This window comes from Pituophis catenifer, unplaced genomic scaffold, assembly GCF_029215685.1.
Source record: "Pituophis catenifer annectens isolate HBS135680 unplaced genomic scaffold, rPitCat1.0.hap2 SCAF_3, whole genome shotgun sequence".
NCBI classification, from domain to species: Eukaryota; Metazoa; Chordata; class Lepidosauria; order Squamata; family Colubridae; genus Pituophis; species Pituophis catenifer.
In genome coordinates this window covers 2,761,622-2,786,301 of record NW_027256883.1, presented here as the reverse complement: position 1 = coordinate 2,786,301, position 24,680 = coordinate 2,761,622, and the positions used below count along the sequence as shown (strand labels likewise).

General features: G+C 44.7%; 1 protein-coding gene across 2 annotated transcripts in view; it reads right to left on the bottom strand.

The window, feature by feature from the left end:
* Window positions 1-7,107: 7,107 nt before the first annotated feature.
* Window positions 7,108-24,680, bottom strand: part of TOP1MT (DNA topoisomerase I mitochondrial) — a 30,719-nt gene continuing 13,146 nt past the window's right edge. For both annotated transcript variants that reach the window (XM_070941949.1, XM_070941950.1), the window contains 11 exons: window positions 24,397-24,519; window positions 21,550-21,737; window positions 19,942-20,086; window positions 18,162-18,305; window positions 16,649-16,834; window positions 14,953-15,021; window positions 13,658-13,772; window positions 12,686-12,813; window positions 10,290-10,384; window positions 8,677-8,826; window positions 7,108-7,321 (listed from right to left, as the gene is read on the bottom strand). In XM_070941949.1, the coding sequence (XP_070798050.1) occupies window positions 7,219-7,321; window positions 8,677-8,826; window positions 10,290-10,384; window positions 12,686-12,813; window positions 13,658-13,772; window positions 14,953-15,021; window positions 16,649-16,834; window positions 18,162-18,305; window positions 19,942-20,086; window positions 21,550-21,737; window positions 24,397-24,519 (1,446 nt within the window). In that variant the 3' untranslated portion in view covers window positions 7,108-7,218. The remainder of the gene's footprint in view (window positions 7,322-8,676; window positions 8,827-10,289; window positions 10,385-12,685; window positions 12,814-13,657; window positions 13,773-14,952; window positions 15,022-16,648; window positions 16,835-18,161; window positions 18,306-19,941; window positions 20,087-21,549; window positions 21,738-24,396; window positions 24,520-24,680) is intronic.

Here is a 24,680-nt window from a genome sequence, read left to right as displayed (position 1 = left end):
TCATCTGTCCATAGGATCTTGTTCCAGAACTGTGAAGGCTTTGTTAGATGTTGTTTGGCAAACTCTAATCTGGCCTTCCTGTTTTTGAGGCTCACCAATGGTTTACATCTTGTGGTGAACCCTCTGTATTCACTCTGGTGAAGTCTTCTCTTGATTGTTGACTTCGACACACATACACCTACCTCCTGGAGAGTGTTCTTGATCTGGCCAACTGTTGTGAAGGGTGTTTTCTTCACCAGGGAAAGAATTCTTCGGTCATCCACCACACTTGTTTTCCATGGTCTTCCAGGTCTTTTGGTGTTGCTGAGCTCACCGGTGCATTCCTTCTTTTTGAGAATGTTTCAAACAGTTGTTTTGGCCACGCCTAATGTTCTTGCTATCTCTCTGATGGGTTTGTTTTGTTTCTTCAGCCTAATGATGGCTTGCTTCACTGATAGTGACAGCTCTTTGGATCTCATCTTGAGAGTTGACACTAACAGATTCCAAATGCAAATAGCACACTTGAAATGAACTCTGGGCCTTTTATCTGCACATTGTAATTGGGGTAATGAGGGAATATCACACACCTGGCCATGGAACAGCTGAGAAGCCAATTGTCCCATTACTTTTGGTCCCTTAACAAGTGGGGGGCACATATACAAACTGCTGTAAGTCCTACACCGTTCACCTGAGTTGGATGTACATACCCTCAAATTAAAGCTGACAGTCTGCAGTTAACGCACATTGTGTTTGTTTCATTCCAACTCCATTGTGGTGGTGTATAGAGCCAAAGATGTTAGAATTGTGTCGATGTCCCAATATTTCTGGACCTGACTGTAGGACCTGGATATTTACGAGACTGCCTTCTGCCTCCGATAGCCTCCCACCGACCAGTACGCTCCCACAGAGAGGGTCTCCTCAGGGTGCCGTCGGTTAGACAGTGTCGACTGGCGACCCCCAGGGGGAGAGCCTTCTCTGTGGGAGCACCTGCCCTCTGGGACGAGATGCCCCCGGAGATTCGTCGGATTTCCGACCTCCGTACCTTCCGCCGCGCCCTTAAAACGCTATTATTCCATCAAGCAGGGCTGGCCTAAAATATTATTTTAATTGGGTTATTGTGTTTTAGATGATTGGCCAAACTATCTAATAATTTTAAACTGTTTTTAACTTTTATATTGCGGGTTTTTATCTTGGCTGTACACCACCCTGAGTCCCTTTGGGAGAAGGGTGGTATAAAAATTTGATAAATAAATAAATAAATAAATAAATAAATAAATAAATTAATTAATTAATTAATTTGGGATGAACACCCTTTGAATGGTGTGGGAGCAGAAATGGATTTCCAGAAGAAAAAAATTGCAGACTACAGGATCCATTTGCACCACTCAGGTGACCCTGAGGACACAGATAAACCTCCAAGTGGCCTCAACGACTCTCTAAAAAGAGGCAAAGGACCAGCTGTGTCTGCAAGGAGTATCAATCCTTCCATTCCCCACTATCCTGTGAGAGCTGAAGAAGCTTCTTGGATGAGAAGCAAAACGTCTTCCAAAAAAACAACCAAGAAAGTCCAGTTGCCTCCTGAAAAAGCACCTTTGGGCTCTCCCCAAGTTTTTATACCTTTTCCCTGTACCAATTGGACATCTTCTTTCTTGCACCCAGCCTTAGCCTTAATTCTGCTTCTTAAAATAAATGAACCAGAAATATGGTGGTAGAAAGACGTTTCCAAATACCTCACCAACGTGCTGGAAATGCAAACAGCAAAAGGGAACCTATTACCACATGTGGTGGTCCTGCCACAAAGCAAAACAATATTGGAGTAGAATCAGATCACAATTAGAAGAAATAACCAAACAAAAGATAGAGATGAGGCCAGAAACGTATTTATTAGGAATACTCCCAGGGTCATACGAAAAAGAAATACAATATTTAATCATCCATATTACCACAGCAGCAAGAATAATTTATGCTCAGAATTGGAAAAATGACAATATACCATCCGAAGAAAATCCGATTAGAAAAGTTTTGGAATGTGCGGAGATGGATAAATTAACAAAGGAGATACAAGAAAAAGAGGAAACAGAATATTACTTAGTGAGTGTGGGAGAAATGGAATGAATGGTTGGAGGAGAGAGATAAAAGGAAGGGAAAAATTAAATAACGGTAGAAATAGGAGTTGAAGTATAATTGTTTTGTTTTTTGTTTGTTTTTTAATATATTTTTTGTCAAAATCTTCATTTTATCTTTATTTTCAAACCTGCTACTTTTCCAAATTCTCCTATTTTGTCTATCAGTTCATTTATTGATTCAAATGGATCTTCCAAAATAAAACACCAGATCATCTGCAAATGCTTGCAATTTATTCTTGAAGTATAATTGTTAATATGAGGAAACAAAAATCGTAGAAATGAAAGTGGGTACAATGGTATTGTTATGTATATATGTAAATAAAGATTAGAAGTATATGTATAAATGATATAGTAGAAATAAAGGAGGGAAATAATGTGTAATTATGAAATAGTTGTCGGATGTGAAACTGTTGAAACAGAAAAAGTGTTAAAGCTTTCCTTTTGTTTGTTTTTAAAAAAATGTTTAATAAAAATATATTATTTTAAAAAAAGAAAAGAAATATGGCAGTAGCAACAGGACACTCAATGGGTGAAGTCCTCTAGATCAAAGTGTTGTGTTGCTTCAGAGGCTTTCCGTTCAATGTCTCCCTATCTAAATTTTAGTTATGGGCGAGTCACCTTCTGTTCTTTGTTAGCCTCCAGTCCCCTAATTGTGTTTGTTGCTCTTCTCTACACTCGTTCTAAGATCTTTTTTGTACTGTGGCAACCAAAACTGGATGCAATATTCCAAGTGTGGCCTTACCAAGGCATTATCAAGTAGCATTAACACTTCACATGATCTTGATTCTATCCCTTTGTTGATGGGGCCTATAACTGTGTTGGCTATTTTGAGAAGAATCTCATTGGAAAGATCTCCAATGGGATCAGGGTCGGGATGGGGAATCTACAGAGGGTCAGAAAAGGTTCAAATTGTATTGAGTTGGTAGAACCACATTCCCTCCGGATAAGGAGCAGCTCACACCCTGGAAGGATGCAATTCATCCCCTCCTTATAATTGCACATTCAGTGACATGGAGGAAGAAATGATGGCGTGACAGACTTCTGAGAAGATTAAATCAACCATACAATTAAGAATTGCAGCATGTGCTGAACTCATTCTGGAGAGCATTGCCGTTGGAGTGGAATTTCTACTCCTTGACATTTGGGCAAGGAGAATGTGAAATTGTGGGAATTACCTTACCATCACCAAAATTACTCTACCATAAATAAGATGCTGGTTGCCAAGCACCTGAAGGCTGATTGTGTAACTGGAATTGCTGGGACAGTTGAAGTGTGAGGAATGTTTTTTCTTTTCTTTTCTTTTCTTTTTAATTTGATTTATATGCCGCTCTTCTCCGGAGACTCCGGAGACTTACAATGCGTTAAGCAATAGCCTTCATCCTTTTGTATATTTATACAAAGTCAGCTTATTGCCCTCACAAACCGGGTCCTCAATTTACCTACCTTAGAAAGGATGGAAGGCTGAGTCGACCTTGAGCCTTGGCAAGATTCGAACCTGCAGTAATTGCAGGCAGCTGTGTTAATAACAGGGTGCTTTAAACCACTGTACTACCAAGGCTCCTTCCTCTCTCTGTCTCTTCCATTTTTCCTTCCTTCCCCTTTTTTCCTTCCTTCCTTCCTTCTCTCCCTCCCTTCCATTTTTCCTTCCTTCCCCTTCCCTTCCCTTCCCTTCCTTCCTCCCTCCCCTCTTTTCTCTGTCCCACATCATCTCCCTCCCTCCCTCCTTCCTTCCTTCTTCCTTCCTTTCCTTCCTTCTTCCTTTCCTTCCTTCCTTTCCTTCCTTCTTTCCTTCCTTCCTTCCCTTCCTTCCTCCTTCCTTTCCTTCCTTCTTTCCTTCCTTCCTTCTTCCTTCTTCCTTCTTCCTTCCTCCTTCCTTCCTTTCCTTCCTTCTTCCTTTTTTTTTTTTTTTAAATTTGATTAATATGCTGCCCTTCTCCGGAGACTCAGGGCGGCTTACAAGGTGTTAAGCAATAGCCTTCATACTTTTGTATATTTATACAAAGTCAGCTTATTGCCCCCACAAACTGGGTCCTCATTTCACCTACCTTAGAAAGGATGGAAGGCTGAGTCAACCTTGAGCCTGGGGAGATTCGAACTTGCAATAATTGCAGGCAGCTGACTGTTAATAACAGGCTATTAGTCTGCTGCGCCACCAGGCCCCTTATAAGTTGTAACTTCAGTCATGAAATGAATGGTTGTAAATCAAGAGTTGGTACTTTTCATAACATTATATACCGTCTATTTGTTTATTTGTGTAGTTTTCATTCTTCTTTCCCCTTCCTTTGTTCCTTTTCTTCCTTCCTTCTTCCTTTCTTCCCCTCCCTCCCTTCCTCTTAAGCTCGACTTCCTTCCATCTTCCCTCTCCTTCCTTCCCTTTCTTCTCTTCCTTTCTCTTAAATTCCAGACCTCACCCTTCCTCCCCTTTCTTTTGCTTCCATTCTTCCTTTCTCCCTTCTTCTCCCTTTCTTCCTGTTGTTCCCTTTCCCTCACTTATCCTTCCTTCCCTCCCTTCTTCCCTTCCTTCCACCCTTCTTCCTATTTTCCTTCGTTCCTCAAACTCGACCTCCCTCCCTCCTTTTCCTTCCCTTTCCTCCCTTCCTTTTCTCTCCCCTTAAATTCGACCTCCCTCATCCTTCCTTCGCTTCCTTCCTTCCTCCCTCTTCCTGTTGTTCCTTCCCTTCTCTTCCTTTCACCCTCACCATTTATCCTTCCTTCCTTTCCTTCCTTCCCTCCCACTTCTTTCTTTTGTCCCTTCCCTTTCCTTTTCTCTCACCATTTATCCTTCCTTCTCTTATAATTATAATCATAAGTTTATTTGTCAAGCATACATAAGATAACAGGTAAAAGTATAAACGTAATTTGAATACATGAAAACATGATAAATGAAAAACCATTTCTCCTTCCTTCCTTCCGTTTTCTTGCATTCTTGCCACCATATTGGGCAAGTTCACACAATCAGGTGGCTGACAGGCAGAGCATGAGAGTCCCTTCGCAGGCTCTGATAAAAGAATCACAGATTTTTCTTTTCCACATCTGTGCATCTTTGTCCGCGAATGTGACCGAACAACCTCAGACGCCGCAAAGACGCACGCCCTCGTGTGGCGAGAGGCTGCATCACATCAAGAAGAAACTAAGAAACCACCAGAATCTTTTCAAACACCATTTTAATTGGTCGCAAAAAAATTAGAAAAACGGGGCAATCCAAGGAAAAACTCTTTCTCCTGCGATCGAGCTCAGAAAATACATTTCTAGATAGATCCTCTGTTGAACAAGCCAAAAGAAAGACACAGTCTAAAAAAACTGTCCAGGGACAGTGTACATTTCTTTAAAAACCAAAATAAGTAAAAAAATAAAAATAAAGGCCCTAGAATTGGGATCGAGTAAAACCACCTGAACAGAGTTTCTGGGAAAACAGCAGCAGCAAAGAGTTATTATTGCAACATGTTTCTGTCAACTTACATGAATGCGTGACGTATATTAGAACAGAAATCAATCTTCTCTCTTTTTTTTTGGTTATTCCCGTTGTATCAAGAACAGAAATCAATATACATGATGATGAAATTATTGTAGTGGCAATTTCATATGAAAATATTCCGACATATTAGTTCTATGGGCAAAAGCGCAAATTCCATGGTCTGAAACATTTCACACTGCTTGCTTCACAGAGTGTTAGAAAGAAGATATTCAAATATTGAACTGTGCAAAATTTTATTTTAATAAGCAAACCTCTTAGCCAATTCCTTTACTGGAGTCTGGTGCATTCAGCCAAAATCCCAAACAAAGCTGGCACTTCAAACTCTTAACTATGCTATTCCCAAAGTGACACCCCCTCCTGTCTTGGATACAAGTGCCCATCATCCACAAATAGCAGCATTCATTCCTATGATGGCTTGGACAGCCACTGAACTAGAAAAGGTTGATATTTTTCCCCTTATGCTTTACCAGGTAAACAAACTGATTCTGTATCGAATTCTTTCCATTTTTATTATCAGCCCATTTCTTACAAAACAAATATCGCGTTTCCCCGAAAATAAGGCCCTGTCTTATATTTTTTTTTAACTCTGAAATAAGCGCTTGGCCTTATTGCCATGCGCTCAAAAGCCTGATTGGGCTTATTATCAGGGGATGTCTTATTTTGGGGGAAACAGGATATTAAGAGCCTTGATAGTACAGGGGTTTAGTCCACCCTGTTATTAACACAGCTGCCTGCAATTTCTGCTGGTTCGAATCTCTCCAAGGCTCAAGGTTGACTCAGCCTTCCATCCTTTCTAAGGTAGGTGAAATGACGACGTCTTGACCACAGTCCAGTTAAGGATGAAGGGATCTCCATCTGTGTCTTCTCTCCCAAAGGAAGGCACTCGACTGGTTCTAGCTAATGTTTGAGATTCCTCCCTAAAGGGTGAGGAATTCAGGTGGTGAGGAGCACCCAAGAAGGAGAAAAGTTAGAAAATGCACCAAATGGCATATGAAAGTCTCTTTTCTTCCTTGGTTCCATGTATCTCCTCAAAGTATTAGAAGACAACATTGAATGGGCCAAGGGAACATGATGGTGACACTTTTTCCCTGATCTGGAGATCCTCTAGATATAACAAATTGTTCCAAGGATCTTTAGCGCCTGTCTTTTGCGTTGGTGGTCCACCATATCTCAAGGGCATCAAGAACTTGGCCTTCACTGAACAACAGTGAAGAAGAACTCAAGAAGTTGAGTTTTGCAACACGACATTATCCAACCTAACTTTCCATTCAGAAGTAGCTTTTCCTAAAAGTCTTGGAGAAAGAAACTGAAGGGTTCAGTTCAAGACAATTGGATCTCCTCATACTACAACCATCCCTGAGAAACCTAGATGAGAAGACCAGGAGAACTCTGCCCAATCCTGTTCCAGAACTGTTCTTCTTCTAAGTCATCCAGCATCCTCAGACCAAGATGGAGAATACTACTCATAAATAAATAGAACAGGGTGGCCTCCCCTTTTACACAAAAAGAGAAACAATAGGCTATCCATTCTCCTTTAGGTGTGTATTTTGTGTGTGCAAAACGGCCCTCTGTGCTAGCAAGGCACACAAAACATGCCAACAAGCGACCCACAACAAGCCGGGAGTAGCCTAGATCTCTTTAGAATACAAAATCTTCATCCGCCATCGCAATGGCCCACGCAAACTTCTCGCGCTGAGTTTTGCTGTAAACCTTCTCAATGGGCACGTCAAACCGTTTGCACCTAGAGTCAAGGAACGCAGAAAGAGAAGGAAGGACACACATCAGCATCAAAGCAGAACTGGAGGCGCCAATTAAAGGACCATTAACGGGATCAATGGCAAGACGGGCACTTCTATTTTAAGCAGGACTCCAGTTCGGTCAGGATTGGTAGGATTTAGATAAGGTTTAACTGAATTCAAGGGAGGTTGGATTTTGTTTGTGGCTACATAGGGATTCTAGGCGGATTCCCCTTTTGACTCCACCCCTGGATGCTGCCACTCATTCTCCTATGTAGATAGGCCAAAGCCCACAAATCTTTTGCAATTGTCCCACCATTTCTTAGGTTATATCAGGGGTGTCAAACTCAATTTCATTGAGGGCTGCATCAGGGTTGTGTTTGACCTCGGAGGGCGGGGGGGGGGGGCTGGCCAGGGGGGGCGTGGCCAACTCAACATCACTCATGTTGGGGCGACTGTGGTGGCCTGAGTACTCTGCCAGTGAAAACGGGCTCCCAAGCTCTGTTTTTGGCTGCGACGACCACCTGCAACCCTCTGCCAGCAAAAACAGAGCTTGGGAGAGCTGCTTGTGGCCCTGGCATGCTCCGTTTTTGGCTGCGACGGCCTCCATTTTCACTGACAGAGGTATCGCAGGCCAGTCCTTTGCTGTTTCCAGGGCAGCCCCGCAGGACAGATGTAAGCACCCCGCAGGACGGACCTTGAGTCTGACATCCCTGGATTATATAGTAAGCAAGAAATGTTATGGTAGCTAATTCTCTCTAGCAGAAAGCTGTGTCTTATCAAAACGTGTTAGATAACATCATCTGCAGCCTCCAAAAGTTGAGAGTATATGAAGCTTAGGGTTGAACTTCTTGGTGGCGCAGTGGTTAGAGTGCAGTACTGCAGGCTACTTCTGCTGACTGCCGGCTGCCTGCAGTTTGCCAGTTCAAATCCCACCAGGCTCAAGGTTGACTCAGCCTTCCATCCTTCCAAGGTTGGTAAAATGAGAACCCAGATTGTTGGGGTGACTCTGTAAACCGCTTAGAGAGGGCTGTAAAAGCACTGTGAAGCGGTATATAAGTCTAAGTGCTATTGCTATTTTTGATGTTCTTCAAACTTCATTGTTTTTGTTGAGATGTTTCATTAGTAGACCAACTAACGTCATCAATGCAGGAGACTGAAACTAAATCTACTGCTTTGATGAGGTTACCTAGCGTGGTATAATGGAATTCAAGGGAGATTGGACTTCGTTTGTGACTACGTAGGGATTCCAGGCTGAATCCTATCTTGACTCTGCCCCCAGATTCTGCCATTCCTTCTCCTACAAGTTCCTGTCCTTCATCCTCCCTCTAAAACCCCTGTCTAGCTGCCTTTCACCCACCAGGCCACGGTGATGCGGGGGTCCAGGTAATTCAACTTAGAGGTGCCCAAAGCGATCTCCTTGTTTTCCTCCTTGTCAGTAGCCTGGAATTTCAGCTTCGCCAGCTGTTCTTCGATCTTCTTCACCAGTTTCTTTTTCTTTTCTACGGCCCTGTTTCAAAACAGAGACGTCGCCTATAAAAGTGTTTTTTGGCTGCTTCAAGGTGGATGGGTTTCAAGCTCCAGCATTCCGCAGCCAACATGGCGAATTATTTTATAATTATATTTTAATACTTTGAGGCTCAAAGTCAGCATTCCCACAAATACATGCATATACATCTATTTTTCCCCCTATCCTTTCCCCCCACAATTGCAGTCAGGGTGGATTTGATTTAAATCGAGTCGATTTAAATCATGATTTAAATCACTAGTAAAAAGACTTGATTTAAATCAACTCGATTTAAATCATAATTTGTAAAGAGCAACTGTCATCTCTGCTATTCCTTTGACCCACTGTTGACTCGCGGACAATCCCAGTGTTGCAGAATATACAGCCTCCTGCTACATAACTAAGCTCCGTTTCATGCTGAATAAACTAAATTATTTATGTATCTTAAACAGAAAACTATCTTACGATAGATTTTTACCCCAAAAGTTTTTTATTAAAATAAATTCAATAAAAATCAAAAAAATCTGATTTAAATAAAAAAATCCGATTTAAATCAAAAAAATCCAATTTAAATAAAAAAAAATCTGATTTTTTTGATTTTTTTTAAAAAATCATTGATTTTTATCCACCCTGATTGCAGTTTGCTTTTTGTTGGATCAAAGGAGTATTGATCCACTTATGATTGTGACAAGAATTGACTGACTGGCTTATTGCTCGAGTTGGACTCTATCGGCCCAAAGTCACCCAGTCAGCTTTCATGCCTAAGGTGGGACTAGAACTCACTGCCTCCCGGTGATTGGTCCAAAGTCACCCAGTCAGCTTTCATGCCTAAGGTGGGACTAGAACTCACTGCCTCCCGGTGATTGGTCCAAAGTCACCCAGTCAGCTTTCATGCCTAAGGTGGGACTAGAACTCACTGCCTCCCGGTGATTGGTCCAAAGTCACCCAGTCAGCTTTCATGCCTAAGGCGGGACTAGAACTCACTGCCTCCTGGTGATTGGTCCAAAGTCACCCAGTCAGCTTTCATGCCTAAGGTGGGACTAGAACTCACTGCCTCCCGGTGATTGGTCCAAAGTCACCCAGTCAGCTTTCATGCCTAAGGCAGGACTAGAACTCACCATCTCCTGGTGACTGTGTCATCCAGCCGGTTTCCATGCCTAAGGCAGGACTAGAACCCCCTCTCTCCTGGTGATTAGTCCAGAGTCACCCACCTGCCTTTCATGGCTAAGGTGAAACTAGAACTCACTGTCTCCTGGTGATTGGCCCAAAGTCATCCAGCCATCTTTCGTGCCTAAGGCAGGACTAGAACTCACATCTCCTGGTTTCTAGCCTAGTGCTTTCACCACTAGACTGAACCAGCTCACACGGGACGTATAGCTACATGCCTTTCAATGAGAATAAAGCGGGACGGCCATCGCTGAGATTAAACACCCCAGGTTTAAAAAAGAACCAAGATTTTCACTCACGCTTTTGATTTCGCCTCCTTCTTGCATTTGTGTTCTGCCCTGGCCTTTCTCAGCCCCACTTTTGCATCGGCCAGCTGATCCTTTCTGGCGCCTATCTGGAAGCACAAGATGAGTAAGTCCAAACGGAGCCCTCTGCTCCTACTCCGAGGATTACGGCGTCATCGGATAGTGCAGAGAAGTGCAACACAGACAGTGAGAGGCTAGGACACTTCAAGGAACCAGTTGCCTTTTTATACACCAAAAGCAAAATCTAAGAAGAAACTTGTAAACAGCCTTCCTAAAACTTTTTTTCTTAATTTTTAATTTTATTTTAATACAAACAATCCATCTTCCATTAAACAGTGTGTCGTCTGGTTACAAATGTCTTGTGCAATAACAATTAAAATTTACAGCCATATTCATTATTCGTCTACTGTAAATACCGATACACATAGCATATCTAATACTATAACAATTCTCTACTTATTTAATTCTATTAATATATTTTCTATATTTCACTAATCCACTTTTATTTCTTAACTTTCATATTTATTCTCTAGCCATCGGTAAAATAGTTCCCATACATTATAATATTCAGTTTGTTCCTTCTCTTTTATTGCAAGTGTTAACCTATTCACTTCTGCACATTCTAATATTTTCCTAATCACATTCTCATCCGTAGGAATCTCTTCACTTTTCCAATTTTCTGCAAATACAATTCTAGCTGCAGTTATTCCATGAATAATCAAATATACATTCTGTTTACTATAAGTTTCTGGTAAAATCCCCAACAAAAATATTTTGAGTTTCAAATCAATATGTTGTTGTATTATCTTCTCCAACCACGTATGTATTTTTGTCCAGTATCTTTTGGCTTCTGTGCACTTCCACCACATATGATAATACGACCCAGTTGTCTTCCTAATACTTGAAGGGCTATTCCAGGGAAGAGTGTGAGGATTTATTCTCCTAATAATCAACAGAAGAGACAATTCAACCTTCTGTAGCTCAGGGTTGAATGGTGGCGTCCTTGGTGCTCTCTGAACTTGTTGGTTTTCTTGCAGACGTTTCATGACCCAGCTAGGGAACATCATCAGGGTTAATGATGATGTCCGTAGCACTGATGATGTTCCCCAGTTGGGTAAATGAAATATCTGCAAGCAAAGAACCAAACTCAGAGAGTATCAAAGACCCCAAGTTGTCGTCCTTATTGTCATCCTCCTCCTCCTCTCCACAAACCTCCTTCCCTTCTAGCACTGATAATGTTACCTAGTTTGGTAATGAAACGTCTGCAGGAAAACAACCAAGTTCAGAGAGCACTATGGACCTCACAGACCTCCTCCTCCTCCTCCCTGCAACCCCCCTTCCTCCTAGCACTGATGATGTTACCTAGTTTGGTAACAAAACACCTGCAAGAAAATCAACCAAGCTCAGGAAGGACCCCACTCATCTCCTAATGCCCAAGGGCAGGAGAAGAACCAGTGAGTAGAAATATCTCAGAGGGAGTTTTGAACTGAAAGTAAGGAATTTCCTGACCTCAACGGCTATATATCATTGGCTCGGCCTGCCTGGTGGAGATGCGAGGTCTCCATTCCTGGTACATTCCTAGTCCTTGACTTATGACCACAATTGGGGCCAGAATTTGACCATCTGTATTTTTCGAGCAAAGATTGTGTAGGATGGTCTGAAGATTCCTGCCCAGGCAGATGTTTGGACAAGAACAGTGATGGTGAACCTTTTCGGCACTGAGTGTGGAAACATCAAACGCGCGCGCACATACTCGTCAGGGGCACGCTCCATTAGCGCACATGCACGCCCGACAATCAGCTGGCCAGCGTGCATGCGCAGGCCGGTTTTCGGCACTGCCACACACACGAAGGGATCGCGCTCCGGAAAAGCTGAACTTCCGGATTCTGGCATGTATGTGCACCCGACAATCAGCTGGCCGGCGTGCATGCACACACCTGTTTTCAGCACTGTCGCGTGCGCTCATCGTCGCCTGCACATGCACGCCAGAAACCCAGAAGACAAACAGGCAAGGCCATGTGAGCTGGGCGACATGGCTTCGTGTGCCACTTTGGGCACACGTGCCATGGATTCACCATCACGGGACTAGAAGATCTCCATGGATCCTTCTCACCTTCAGATTCAAGAAAATTCTATGCAGGAAATCAAGGTGGTCCCTTCCTTCCTGCCGTCTAGTTCTTGTCTTCTCCTCATTCCTGCTGTCCCACACTTGATCAGCTCCAACTAGAACCCTCTGCTAGAAGGCCATGATCCCAACACTGCAGGTTGCCAGCAATTATAAGTTAGCAAATAAATCTTTTCTTTCTTAACACCGGCCACAAAATTAATCACCCGGAAGTCTCCAGCAAAATGCACGCGTGTCTCCATCTCCTCTTTTATTACTGTCTCACCTTTGCCTGGAGGTTCTTCATGGACTTCTCGTAGGTCTTTGGAGTTGCCCGCTGATGGTTGCACAAAACGGCCACTGCTCGGTTGGCTCTGTTATAGGAGAGGAGCTTAGCAGCCAGGCTGTCCTTCTCTGTGGGTGCAATATGAGGGAAATTAGCTCAAGATCATCAGAATAACAGAGTTGAAGGGACCTTGGAGATCTTCTAGTCCAACCCCCAGCTCTAGCAGGAGGACCTATACCATCCTGGACAAATGCATGACCAATCTCTTCTTAAAAGCCTCCAGTAATGGAGCACCCACAACTTCTGGAGGCAACCTGTGATTAATTGTAATCAGTGTCATCAAACTGACAGTGTCCTTCACAAGAGAAAGTTTCATGACATGTCTCTCCCAATCCCCTTCCTCTTAGCATCAGAGGAAGACCAAGTGCCAATGAACTGATTAGGATGTAGCTGAAATTTCTACAAGTCTACGTCCCTTACTGCGCCACAGGTAGGCAAGCTGGCTTCGCACCAGAAGGACAAGTGGCTCTTCCCGTAACATTACCCTAGGCCACCGCCCTCCACCGGAACCACCTCAAAAATGGGTGTCGCAACCGGGAAGGTTCAGAGCCGGTATGTGAATCTGACTGCCTGCACAGAGCACCAACTGGTCTTCCCACCGAAGTGGTACCTATTTATCTATTCGCATAGAACATGCTCTCGAACTGCTAGGTGGAGAGAAGCTGAAGCTGAGTGACGGGAGTTCACCTCATCACGCAGTGCTAGGCCTCAAACCGCTGGAGCAGAGAAGATCTCCAGCATCATTAAGCCACTGAGCCACCTCGTTACCACTTGGATGTGAATCCATTTGTCTGCTCCATCCCCAAAATATGCCCCATCAAATGTTCTCCAGAGATGCTGAAAAATTCTGCTAGGGTTAACAGACGCCCCAAAGCTAAACGGTTTAGAAGGTGGTATGTCAATTTGATTTACCATTGGTCAGTGCTTCGAGCTGTTCCTGCAGCGTGATGGACGCATTGTAAGTCCGGAAGACTTTCGCTGTCAACCCATCCATCAGGTCCTGGAGATGTTTGTTCAGCATTGTTGTCTGGAAAGGCAAGTGGGAAGTAAAGTTAGAGAAGAGGAGCAGGAAAAATAGTGGCCCAGGTAAGAGCTCTCAGTTGACCTTCAATTTCAGAAAGGCACAGGTAGGAATTTAACTCAGGAATACCCCTATCTTTCATGCAACTCAAAAATAAATCCTTTCTCCCTAAAAGGTAGCTGTGGGATTGGCATTAATCCACTTCCCATCATTTTTAATCCAAGAGAAAGCTTACTAAAGAGTTTTGTGGTGGTAATGTAAGCTACTTCTGCCATATGGACTAGGACAGGGGGTCTCCAAACTTGGCAACATTAAGACTTGGAATGGCTGGCTGGGGAATTCTACGACTTAAAATCCAGAAGTCTTAAAGTTGCCAAGTTTGGAGACCCCTGGACTAGGAGATCATGAGACTTGGAATTGAAATGCAAATGGAAGATATTCAAAAAAAACCACCCTATTCAAATAGTTATGTTGAATCTTTATCTTCTTCCACTGCAGAACCCCAAACTATATTCACTACATCCCCATTAATCTCCAGTCTCCACCATCCAGTCAGAGCTGAAGAAGCTTCTTGGATCAACAGCGAAAAGTCTTCAAAGAAAAAAACAAGGAAGTCCAGTTTCCTCTTAGAAAAAAAAAAACATCTTTGTGACTCTGAGTTAGATCCCCACTTGCTTAAGCAAACTGAGCCATCAAATAATTTCACGTCATCATGTCTTGGATTCCCTCTCCCTCAAACCTAATGAAGTAGGAGAATACAAATGTACTCTCACTAGGAAAACAAGGAAGCCAGCCAGCAGTGCAAAATTCAAGAAAGGCATGTCAGAGTGTGAATATTCATAGACTGGAATAGGCAACAGGTCAGACATGGTAACAGGTCAGCCAATGGGGACTGTTTGGAAACTGAAACAGAGTATTTGTTTGTATGGGGCCATAAGAGACTGTCTGGAGCCTGGGCGTGGCTTAGACTTGCTGAACTGTATATAAGAGTTGATTTGGCCTCTGTAATGGCTGCCTCTGTACAATATATTAGCCTCTGTGTATCTCTCTACTCGGTAACGACTTGCTTCTATGAATATTGCTCCTGTGTTCCTGATTTTGTATGCTGAATATTGTATATAAAGAAGTTTCTTAGTGTGCTGGTTGGATGTGCTGCAACAATTCTGACAAGTCAACGTGCACTTACAGAAAGCTTATCGAAGAGGTTGTCTCCAGGTTCTTTCTCCTCCATGAACAACTGCAAGTTCTTGAACACCTATAGCAAAGACAGATCTCACAGTAAGGCCCTCAAAGAATTCACAGCATCTAAAACACCACTGTGGACATTGTGGACACAGTGACACTGTGTCACTGTGGAGAGAGACTTGGGGTAAGAGGGAAGGAGATCCAAGATCATCGACTGTTGGGGGCCACCTGGCTGAAAGTCAAACCAAGGGCAGATGTTGGAACAGCGAATTCAGAAAGTGGGTGAAGTGCAGATCAGTTCCATCTTGCGGCGACCACAAGATGGAGGCCTCAGAAGAAACAGGCATGTATCTTCTGGGGAAGAGATCTTCAACTTTGGATTCTAGATATTGTAGAACAGTGTTTCTCAACCTTGGCAACTTGAAGATGAGTGGACTTCAACTCCCAGAATTCCCCAGAGTTCAAGTCCACTCATCTTCAAGTTGCCAAGGTTGAGAAACACTGTTGTAGAGGAAAGCTGCAATATCGAGTAAGGTGGAAAGGATACTCTCTTGCGGAGGCACAATGGGTAGCTACGAATAAGGTTAGAGCAGCTAAGCGGATAAAGAAATTCCATTCCAGATACCCTGAACAACCAAGGAGAGGGGGAGGGGGGAAACAGATAATTAAAATCCTAATTACGAAAGTGCGTGCATGCACGGGGGGGGCGGGGGGAGCACGGGGACTCACGCACGCATGCACAGGAGGAGAGCGGGGAGTCGCATGTGCATTGCATTACAGGTTCACACACACACACACGCTTTCGGCACACAACAACAAAAAGGTTAGCCATCACTGCCCTACACCATTCCTGTTGTGGCCCGCCAGCGGCCTGCACGGATTGTGGCTGATCCCGACGATGAGGAGGCTGGTGTGGTGTCATGCCAGCAGCCTGTGCAGCCGGCGCTCGAGTCAGACAGCGAGGAGGCTGAAGAGGATGGGGTGCCAGAGGCAGAGACTCAGCCGGGGCCTTCAGAACCTCCAGAGGCTCCTTCAAGTGAAGAGAGTGAAGTGGAGGAGCCTCTTCTCAATGGTCGAGCACGCAGGGCTGCCAAAAGGCAGGAGTGGCTACTCAGGAGGAGGAGGTCTCCTTGAGAGTAAGGCTTGAGGATACTTGGCCACTCCCTTAGCCTATTTAACTCGCACACAGATAGCAAACGTTGCTGGAAACGACGTTTAATTACTACGGAGAGCATTTTGAGAGTGAGTTTCTTGTTACATCGTGGTTTCTGGGCTGGTTGCCAACCCTTGTTGGACTTTGTTTATTCTCTGTAATTCAGAGCAGGCTGATAAGGACATTTGCACTGAAAGCCTGCATTCTGAAAGGAGTCTGTTTGTATTAAACAGAGTTTTTGGAGCTTTGTGTGTGTCACCCTCCTTGGGATCCGGAGCTGGGGCAGAACAATTCCAGATAAGTAGCGGCCTATCCCTTTTTAAAAAACCTCCAGTAATGGAGCACCCACAACTTCTGAAGGCAAGCCCTTCCACTGATGGGCTGATCCTGCTGGCAATTTTCCCAGAGAATGGGGTTCTTCCAGGTATTTTGGAACTACAATTTCCATATTACCAGATCCCAGACTGGCAAAGGTCAGCCTAAGCTCTAGGGAAGCTATGCTCTTTGGAAGCGCTCAGTTGGATCGGGCCCCCTCCTGGCTCACCTGCTTCTCCACGGACACCTCGTTGTAGTAACGGATGCAGTCCTTGCCCAGGAAGTCAAACTCCACCACGTTCTCCTTGCCTCCCCGCCGTGAGTGCAGAGTGATGTGTTCTACTCGCAAAGAGCAACAGCCAACCGTGTCGGCCGTCTCCCCTTCCTCCTTCTCGTTCCCCGTCCTCAGAGCCAGCTGGAAAGAGACAAAGAAGGGGGATCTTTACTTTATTGTCATTGCACCTCGTACAACGAAATTAAATGCCGTTTTCAGTGTACATTACTGTTGTGGCCCCGCCCTCCGAGCCTATCTCATCGGAGGAAGAAGGCTCCGAATATGAAGAAGAGGAGTCGGCCAGGCCTCCCTCTCCAGGTCCCTCCCCTCTGGCACTGCCTCAGGTGCCGGCCGAGGAAGAGGAGATTAGCCAGGAGCCAGGTGTCTCCGATGAGAGCGACGGAGGCGATCTGTCGTTCCTGGATCCACGCCAACGAAGGCGTGATAAACGGTTGCAGCAGTTGAGGAGGCGTGCCAGGGATTAGGCTGAGTCACTGGACCACACCCCAGAGACTATATAAGAGAGTGTGGTGGCCATTTAAGACTCTGTGACGGACAAAAACTAACTCTGGCTAGTCACTTTGAACAACGCCTAAATCTGCCAAAGGTTCCTTGTTTTGAACTGGACTATTTGCAATTTGTATGTATTTTCTGTTTATCTGATGAAGTAAAGCCCTTGGCAGTCGGTGCTCGTATAGCTGCCAAGTTTTAGATAACAACCTGTGTGCGTGCCAAGTGCTTTCTTAACCCTCGGCTGGCTGTGTTTGTGTGTGTGGAGACGGGGACAGAACACATTACACTTAAAAAAATAAAACCAAAAACACACATCCTTCACATTCTATGCAATTGAATTAAAAACCTCTGATATTGCATTAATATTGCACTATACCAGGGGTCGGAAACCTAGCATGGCATGGCATAGAATTTTTTATTGGCAAAGTGTGATTGGACGCACAAGGAATTTGTCTTGGTGCATATGCTCTCAAAGAGCCTCAAAGAGCCACAAAGGTCCTAACCGGAAGCCCCCCGCTCAATTCTGGAACCGATTGGAAGTCCGGTTCCCCCACCATAGAGTCTCCTCCTAGCGCGGCATCCTTTTTCCTCTACCAATCCTAACCGGAAGTCCAGAGCTGACCAGAAAACCCACCCATGTTTTCTTGCAGATATTTCATTACCCAACATCCTAGCACTAATGACCCCCACAATCCTCCTCCTCCTCCTCCTCCTCCCCACAAACCCAACTCCCTTCTAGCACTGGAGATGTACCCTAGCTGGGTCATGAAACGTCTGCAAGAAAGCAACTAAACTCGGAGAGGACCAAGGACTTCATCATTCAAACCTGAGTGACAAATATTCTCTTCGGTGGGTTTCAAGTCCACCTCTACATGATCCTTGGGAAGAGATGCCAGGAAGGATGCCAACCATTTGGGCAGCGATAAACTCGGTGCTGAAATGCCCTTAGCCTTACCTTATCGATGAAATAGAGCGCCACGGATATCTGCCGCTTCTTCAGCTCCTTGGATTTCCAGTCTGCCCGGTACTGACGTCGGATCCGGTGAACCAGCTTCTTCAACCGACGAGCCACTTCATATTTTTGCCAGTCTTTCTCGCCCTGCAAGAAAAGAGGAAGGTTGTGAGGCTAGTGGTTTTGAAAAGGCCCGTCTGTGTGTGTGTGTGTGTGTGTGTGTGTGTGTGTGTGTGTGTGTGTGACACAGAGAAAGGGAGGGAGGGAGAGGGAGGGAAAGAAATAGAGACAGAAAGGGGAAGAGACAGAGAGAGAAAAGAGAAAGAGAGGGAGAGAGAAAAAGAGAGAGAGACAAAGAGAGGGGCATAGAGAGAGACAGAAAGAGAAAGAAAGAGAGGCGAAAGAGAGGGAGAGAAACAGTGACAGAAAGAGAGACAGAAAGAGAAAGACAGAAAGAGAGAGAAAGGGGGGGAGAGATAGAGAAAGAGGAAGACAGAAAGAAAGAGGAAAGAGGAAAAGAGAGAAACAGTGACAGAAAGAGAGAAAGAAAAAGACAGAAAGAGAGAGAAAGACAGAAAGAGAAACAGAGAGGAAATAGAGAAAGGGAGAGAGAGACAGACAGAGAGACAGAAAGAGAAAGACAGAAAGACAGAGACAGAGAAAGACAGAAACAAACAGAGGAGAGAAAGAGAGAAAGAGAAACAGTGACAGAAAGTGAGAGACAGAGAGAAAGACAGAAAGAGAGAGAAAGGGGGGAGAGACAGAGAGAAAGAGGAAGACGGAAAGAGGAGGAGAGAGGAAAGCGAAAAAGAGGGAGAGAAACAGTGACAGAAAGAGAGAAAGAAAATAGAGAGAGAGAAAGACAGAAAGAGAAACGGAGAGGAAAGAGAGAAAGGTAGAGAAAGGTAGAGAAAGAGAGACAGAAAGAGAAAGAAAGACAGAAAGAGAGACAAAGAGAAAGAAAGACAGAAACAAACAGAGAGGAGAGAGAGAAAGAGAGGGAGAGAAACTGACAGAAAGGGAGAGACAGAAAGAGAAAGACAGAGAGAGAGAGAGAAGGGGGAGAGAGACAGAGAGAGAGAAAAGTCAAATGATGCTCTCACATGCATGACTAAAGCCCCTCCCCCTTTTCATGTGTGTTGACCTCAATTAGTCCTTAACTTACAACCATTCATTTAGAGACCATTCCATTACAACGGCACTGAAAAAAAAAGTGAATTGTGACCGATTTCATACTTAACAACCGTTGCAGCATTTCCATGATCAAGTGATCAAAATTGGGACACTTGGCAATATTTATGACGGTTGCAGCATCCCAGGGGGGGAGGGGTGTGTGTCACGTGATCCCCTTTTCCGACCGTCTGACAAGCCAAGTCAATGGGGAAGCCCCTCAAATTTCTGTTGTTAAGCGAGACCGTTGTGAAGTGAGCCTTGCCCCGTTTTACGACCTTTCCTGCCACCGCCGTTAAGCGAATCACAGCAGCTGTTAAGAACCTCGGTTGTTAAGTGAATCTGGTTTCCTGTCGGAAGGTCCATGGGACATTGTGCCCGTCATAAATCTGAGTCAGTTGTGCCGAGGGTCTGAATTTAGATCACGTGACCACAGGGATGGCTGCAACGGTCGTAAGTGTGAAAAACGGTCATAAAGAGTCACTTTTTTCACTGCCGTCGTAACTTCGAAGAGTCACTAAGCAAACTGTTGTAAGTCGAGGTCTACCTGTACCTAACAGGCACCTGGCATTTGGAATAACCAATTCCAAAGGTAGGTAATGATGGGCCTCACCTTCAGCTTGGAACTCGGGTTCAACATGATATACTTGATGGACCCCTGGATGTTCTCAGTCCAAGATGCCAACCAGGTGACTGTGTTGTCACACCTGACTTCCCTCCACTTGTGACCACGCGGAGGCCGGGGGACCTTTGAATCTCTGGCAGGGAGAAGGAAAAAGGGGAGGAAGAACACAGGGAGGGTTTAGAAGTTTAAAAAGTAAGCAGGAGAGGAAGAGGACAATTCAAGCATGGTAGAGACCCTCTTCCATAAAAGTCTCTCCACACTCTATGTTAGGAATTGGGTCACCCAGCTGGCTTTCATGCTTAAGGCAGAACTAGAACTCACCATCTCCTATTGATAGGCCCAAGGTCACCCAGCTGGCTTTCATGCTTAAGGCAGAACTAGAACTCACCGTCTCCTATTGCTAGGCCCAAGGTCACCCAGCTGGCTTTCATGCTTAAGGCAGAACTAGAACTCACCGTCTCCTATTGCTAGGCCCAAGGTCACCCAGCTGGCTTTCATGCTTAAGGCAGAACTAGAACTCACCGTCTCCTATTGATAGGCCCAAGGTCACCCAGCTGGCTTTCATGCTTAAGGCAGGACTAGAACTCCCGGTCTCCTGGTGATTGGCCTAAAGTCACCCAGTTCCATGCCTAAGGCAGGACTAGAACTCACTGTCTCCTGGTGATTGGCCTAAAGTCACCCAGTTGGCTTCCATGACTTAGGCAGGACTAGAACTCACCATCTCCTATTGATAGGCCCAAGGTCACCCAGCTGGCTTTCATGCTTAAGGCAGAACTAGAACTCCCGGTCTCCTGGTGATTGGCCTAAAGTCACCCAGTTCCATGCCTAAGGCAGGACTAGAACTCACTGTCTCCTGGTGATTGGCCTAAAGTCACCCAGTTGGCTTCCATGACTTAGGCAGGACTAGAACTCATCATCTCCTGGTGACTGGCCAAAGTCACCCAGCCAGCTTCCATGCCTAAAGTTGGACTAGAACTCACCACCTCCTACTGATAGGCCCAAGGTCACCCAGCTGGCTTTCATGCTTAAGGCAGGACTAGAACTCACCATCTCCTGGTGATCGGACCAACTTCATGCCTAAGGCAGAACTAAACATACTGTCTCCTATTGATAGGCCCAAGGTCACCCAGCTTTCATACCTAAGACAAGACTAGAACTCACAGTCTTCTAGGGATTGGCCCAAAGTCACCCAGCCAGCTTCCATGCCTAAAGTTTGGACTAGAACTCACCGTCTCCTGGTGATTGACTTAAAGTCACCCAGCCAGCTTTTAAACTTAAGACAGGACTAGAACTCACAATCTTCCAGAGATTGGCCAAAAGTCACCCAGCCAGCTTTCAGGCCTAAGGCAAGACTAGAACTCACTGTCTCCTAGCCTGGTGTCTTCACTACTACGGCAAACTGGCTCTCTTTCAATTAACAAAACAGAACCAGAACAGAATTTTTAAATAAGGAGGGGAGAGGAAGGGAGAACATTAAGTCCTTCGCTGTCAATCTTAAAGCATGCTGACTGGGGAATTCTGGGAGTTGAAGTTCACCCATCCTAAAAAATTGCCAAGCTGCAGAAACGTGGCCATGGAAAACAATGCCAGACTCACTTGCTACAATTGATGATGACATCTTCTGGCATTATCCTCTTCTTCAGCATCCCCATTTTGGGGTGATTCCCACGGCCCCGGAATAAACCCGGAGGCTCGATCTTGAAGTTCCCAATCTTCTCCCGATGCCCATCAATTACGCAGTAGCCGTATTTCTCTTGGATTCTTTCTGCCTCCTCTTTCAACCTCTATTAAAAGGATGGACAAAAATAAGTAATTACAGATAGTCCTCGACTTACAACCAAGTGAGCCCAAAACTTCCGTTGCTAAGTGAAACATTGGTTAAATGAGTTTGCTCCATTTTATAACCTTTCTTGCCACAACTGTTCAGTGAATCATTCATTATCATCTTTTAACAACCCCATAATCCCTTGCGGGGTGGAATCTGGACAACTGAATGGAGCCAAGTGTTTTAATGGCCGGATGCCTTTCCTGTTCGCCAATGCGGAGTTATATTCAGCAGATATATTCTCATGGCTTAGGTCCAGGATATTTGGCGGACCACCTACAGCCAGCAACGATATCCCATGTCCTGTTCGCGCCCATAGAGAGGGCTTGCTCAGGGTGCCATTAGCTAGATTGTGGCGGCTGGCGGCCCCCAGAGATAGAGCCTTCTCAGTGGGTGCGCCCACCCTCTGGAATCAACTTCCCTTGGAGCTCCGATTAGCGCCTGACCTTCGCACCTTCCGTCGTGAATTAAAAACTTGGCTTTTTAAATCTCTTGACCTGGTCTGATGGGGGGTTTTAAGGGTAAAATTTTAAATTTTTTTAGATTTTAGATTTTATTTTGTATTGTGGCTTGTGTTTTTATTATTGTGAGCCACTCTGAGTCCATTGGGAGATAGGGCGGCATATAAGTCGAATAAAATAAATAAATAAATAAAAATTGTGCCCAGAGAGAGAGAAATATCTGCCTCTACCTAGGATCGAACTCACAGCCTCCTGGTTATGAGGCAAGAGCTCCACCTCTAAGCCACCGCACCACTCCTGCTAAGTGAATCACTGCAATTATTAAATCAGTCAAACTGTTGTTAAGTGAATCTAGCTTCCTTCTTGACTTTGCTTGGCAGGTGGTCACAAAAAGGAAAAAACGTGACCCCAGGGCACTGCGACGGTCATAAATACGAGTCAGTTGCCAAGTGTCTGAATTTTGATCATGTGACCACGGGGATGCCGCAAAGGTTGTATGTGTGAGGTCGTATGTGTGAGAAATGGTCATAAGTCACTTTTTTCAGTGCCGTCGTAACTTTGAAAGGTCACTAAATGAACTGTTGTTAAATCGAGGACTTCCCAGGATGAAAGGAAAGTCTGTACTTCCCAGGATGAAAGGAAAACATACCTCTGATCTAGATGAAGATGAAAGGGAATTAAGCTTTGGATTGTACAAATGACAGATAATGCTGTGAAATTTTAGTCATTTCAAGACGTTTTTGAAGAACGGGGACAGAGAGTTGTGGGTACAATGGCAGAAATGATGTTTTGCTTACATTAATGTATTACCGTATTTTTTTGGAGTATAAGATGCACCTTTTTCCCCCCTAAAAGGGGGTGAAAATTTGGGTGCGTCTTATACACCGAATGTAGCCCCGTCCACCCACTGACCCCCACCCTTTGGCCTCTGCCTCCCAGCAATTTACCTCCTTGCAGCAAGCAGCAAGAAGAAACAGCCCGTTTCAGCTTCAGCACAGCCTAATTAGCACAAGTTGATTGTCCTTTGGATCGGCCTCCCGACTCTCAGCTGTTTCAGGCTGCAGGGATTGCCTATTGCTGCGCGGGCCTCTGCTTGCTTGCTGCAAGGAGGTAAATTGCTGGGAGCAGATTTTTTTTTTTTTCCTTGTGCTAATCAAGCTATGCTGAAAACGAAAATGAAAGTAAAGCAGGCTGTTTGCTGCAAGGAGGCAAAATTGCTGGGAGGCAGAGGCGGATTTCTTTATTCTTGTTTTCCTCACCAAAAAAAGGTAGGTGCGTCTTATACTCCGAAAAATACGGTACTTACAAAAGGTGAAAAGAAAGTTAAGGGAAGAATACAGGTTCAAAGACTTACAGGATGAAGAGGGGAAACAAGCTTAATACAGATTTATTAGAAAAATACTATTTTCTAGTAAATTACTCTCTCTCTCTGCATTACTAAGACAGAAACGGGCAGCTGAAGTGGAAATACAAATGACTAGCTAAGATAATAACCAGGATAACAGTTTCTTGATGAATTTACAAAAGAGGATTGCTAAAGCCTTGTTAACAGCCGACAGAAGGGAATATCTGTAGCTCACGGTTGAACAGAGGGAGCCTTGATGCTCTCTGAGCTTGGCTGTTTTCTTCCAGACGTTTCATGATCCAACTAGGTAACATCATCAGTGCTAGAGGGGAGGGAGGAAGGAGGGGGGAAGAGGAGGAGGAGGAGGAGGAGGAGGAGGACTGTGGGGTTCTTGGCTGTTTTCTTCCAGACGTTTCATGACCCAACTAGGTAACATCATCAGTGTTAGATGGGAGAGGAGGAGGAGGATGACTGCAGGGATCCTTGATGTTCTCTGACCTTGGTTGTTTTCTTGAAGACTTTTTATGACCCAACTAGATAACATCATCAGTGCTAGAAGGGAGTGAGTTTACTCTCTGTTTCTATACATGTGGCTTGCCCTCTCAGTGTTTCTGGATCTTTCGTGCACATAAACAGAGAGCAGAATCAAAACTAGGCTTCCTTCAGAGTTTCAACGAGGAGTGAAAAAGCGGTTCGAATCCCTAGTACAGGTCTCCTGCGTGAGCAGGGGGTTGGACTAGATGACCTCCAAGGTCCCTTCCAAATCTGTTACTGTTACCTCAGCTTGTACCAACCGCCAATCATGTCTGTACCTGTTTCTCTTCCTTGGGCAAAGCCTTCTGGGCTTCTTGCTTTTCCAGAAAATAGCTATGGATGTCGCTGAAATCGCACCTCTTCAGGTCTTTGATTTTCTTCCTTTCCTGAGGAGTCATCACCTACACAGGAAAAGGAGGAGGCCATCTAAGTGCTGAAGCTGTACATGACTTAGAAAACAAGTTATCCTCAATAAGATACCTTCTAAACCATGATTTCTCAATCTTGGCAACGTGAGAAGTATGTACTTCAACTCCCAGGATCCCTCAGCCAGCATGGCAAC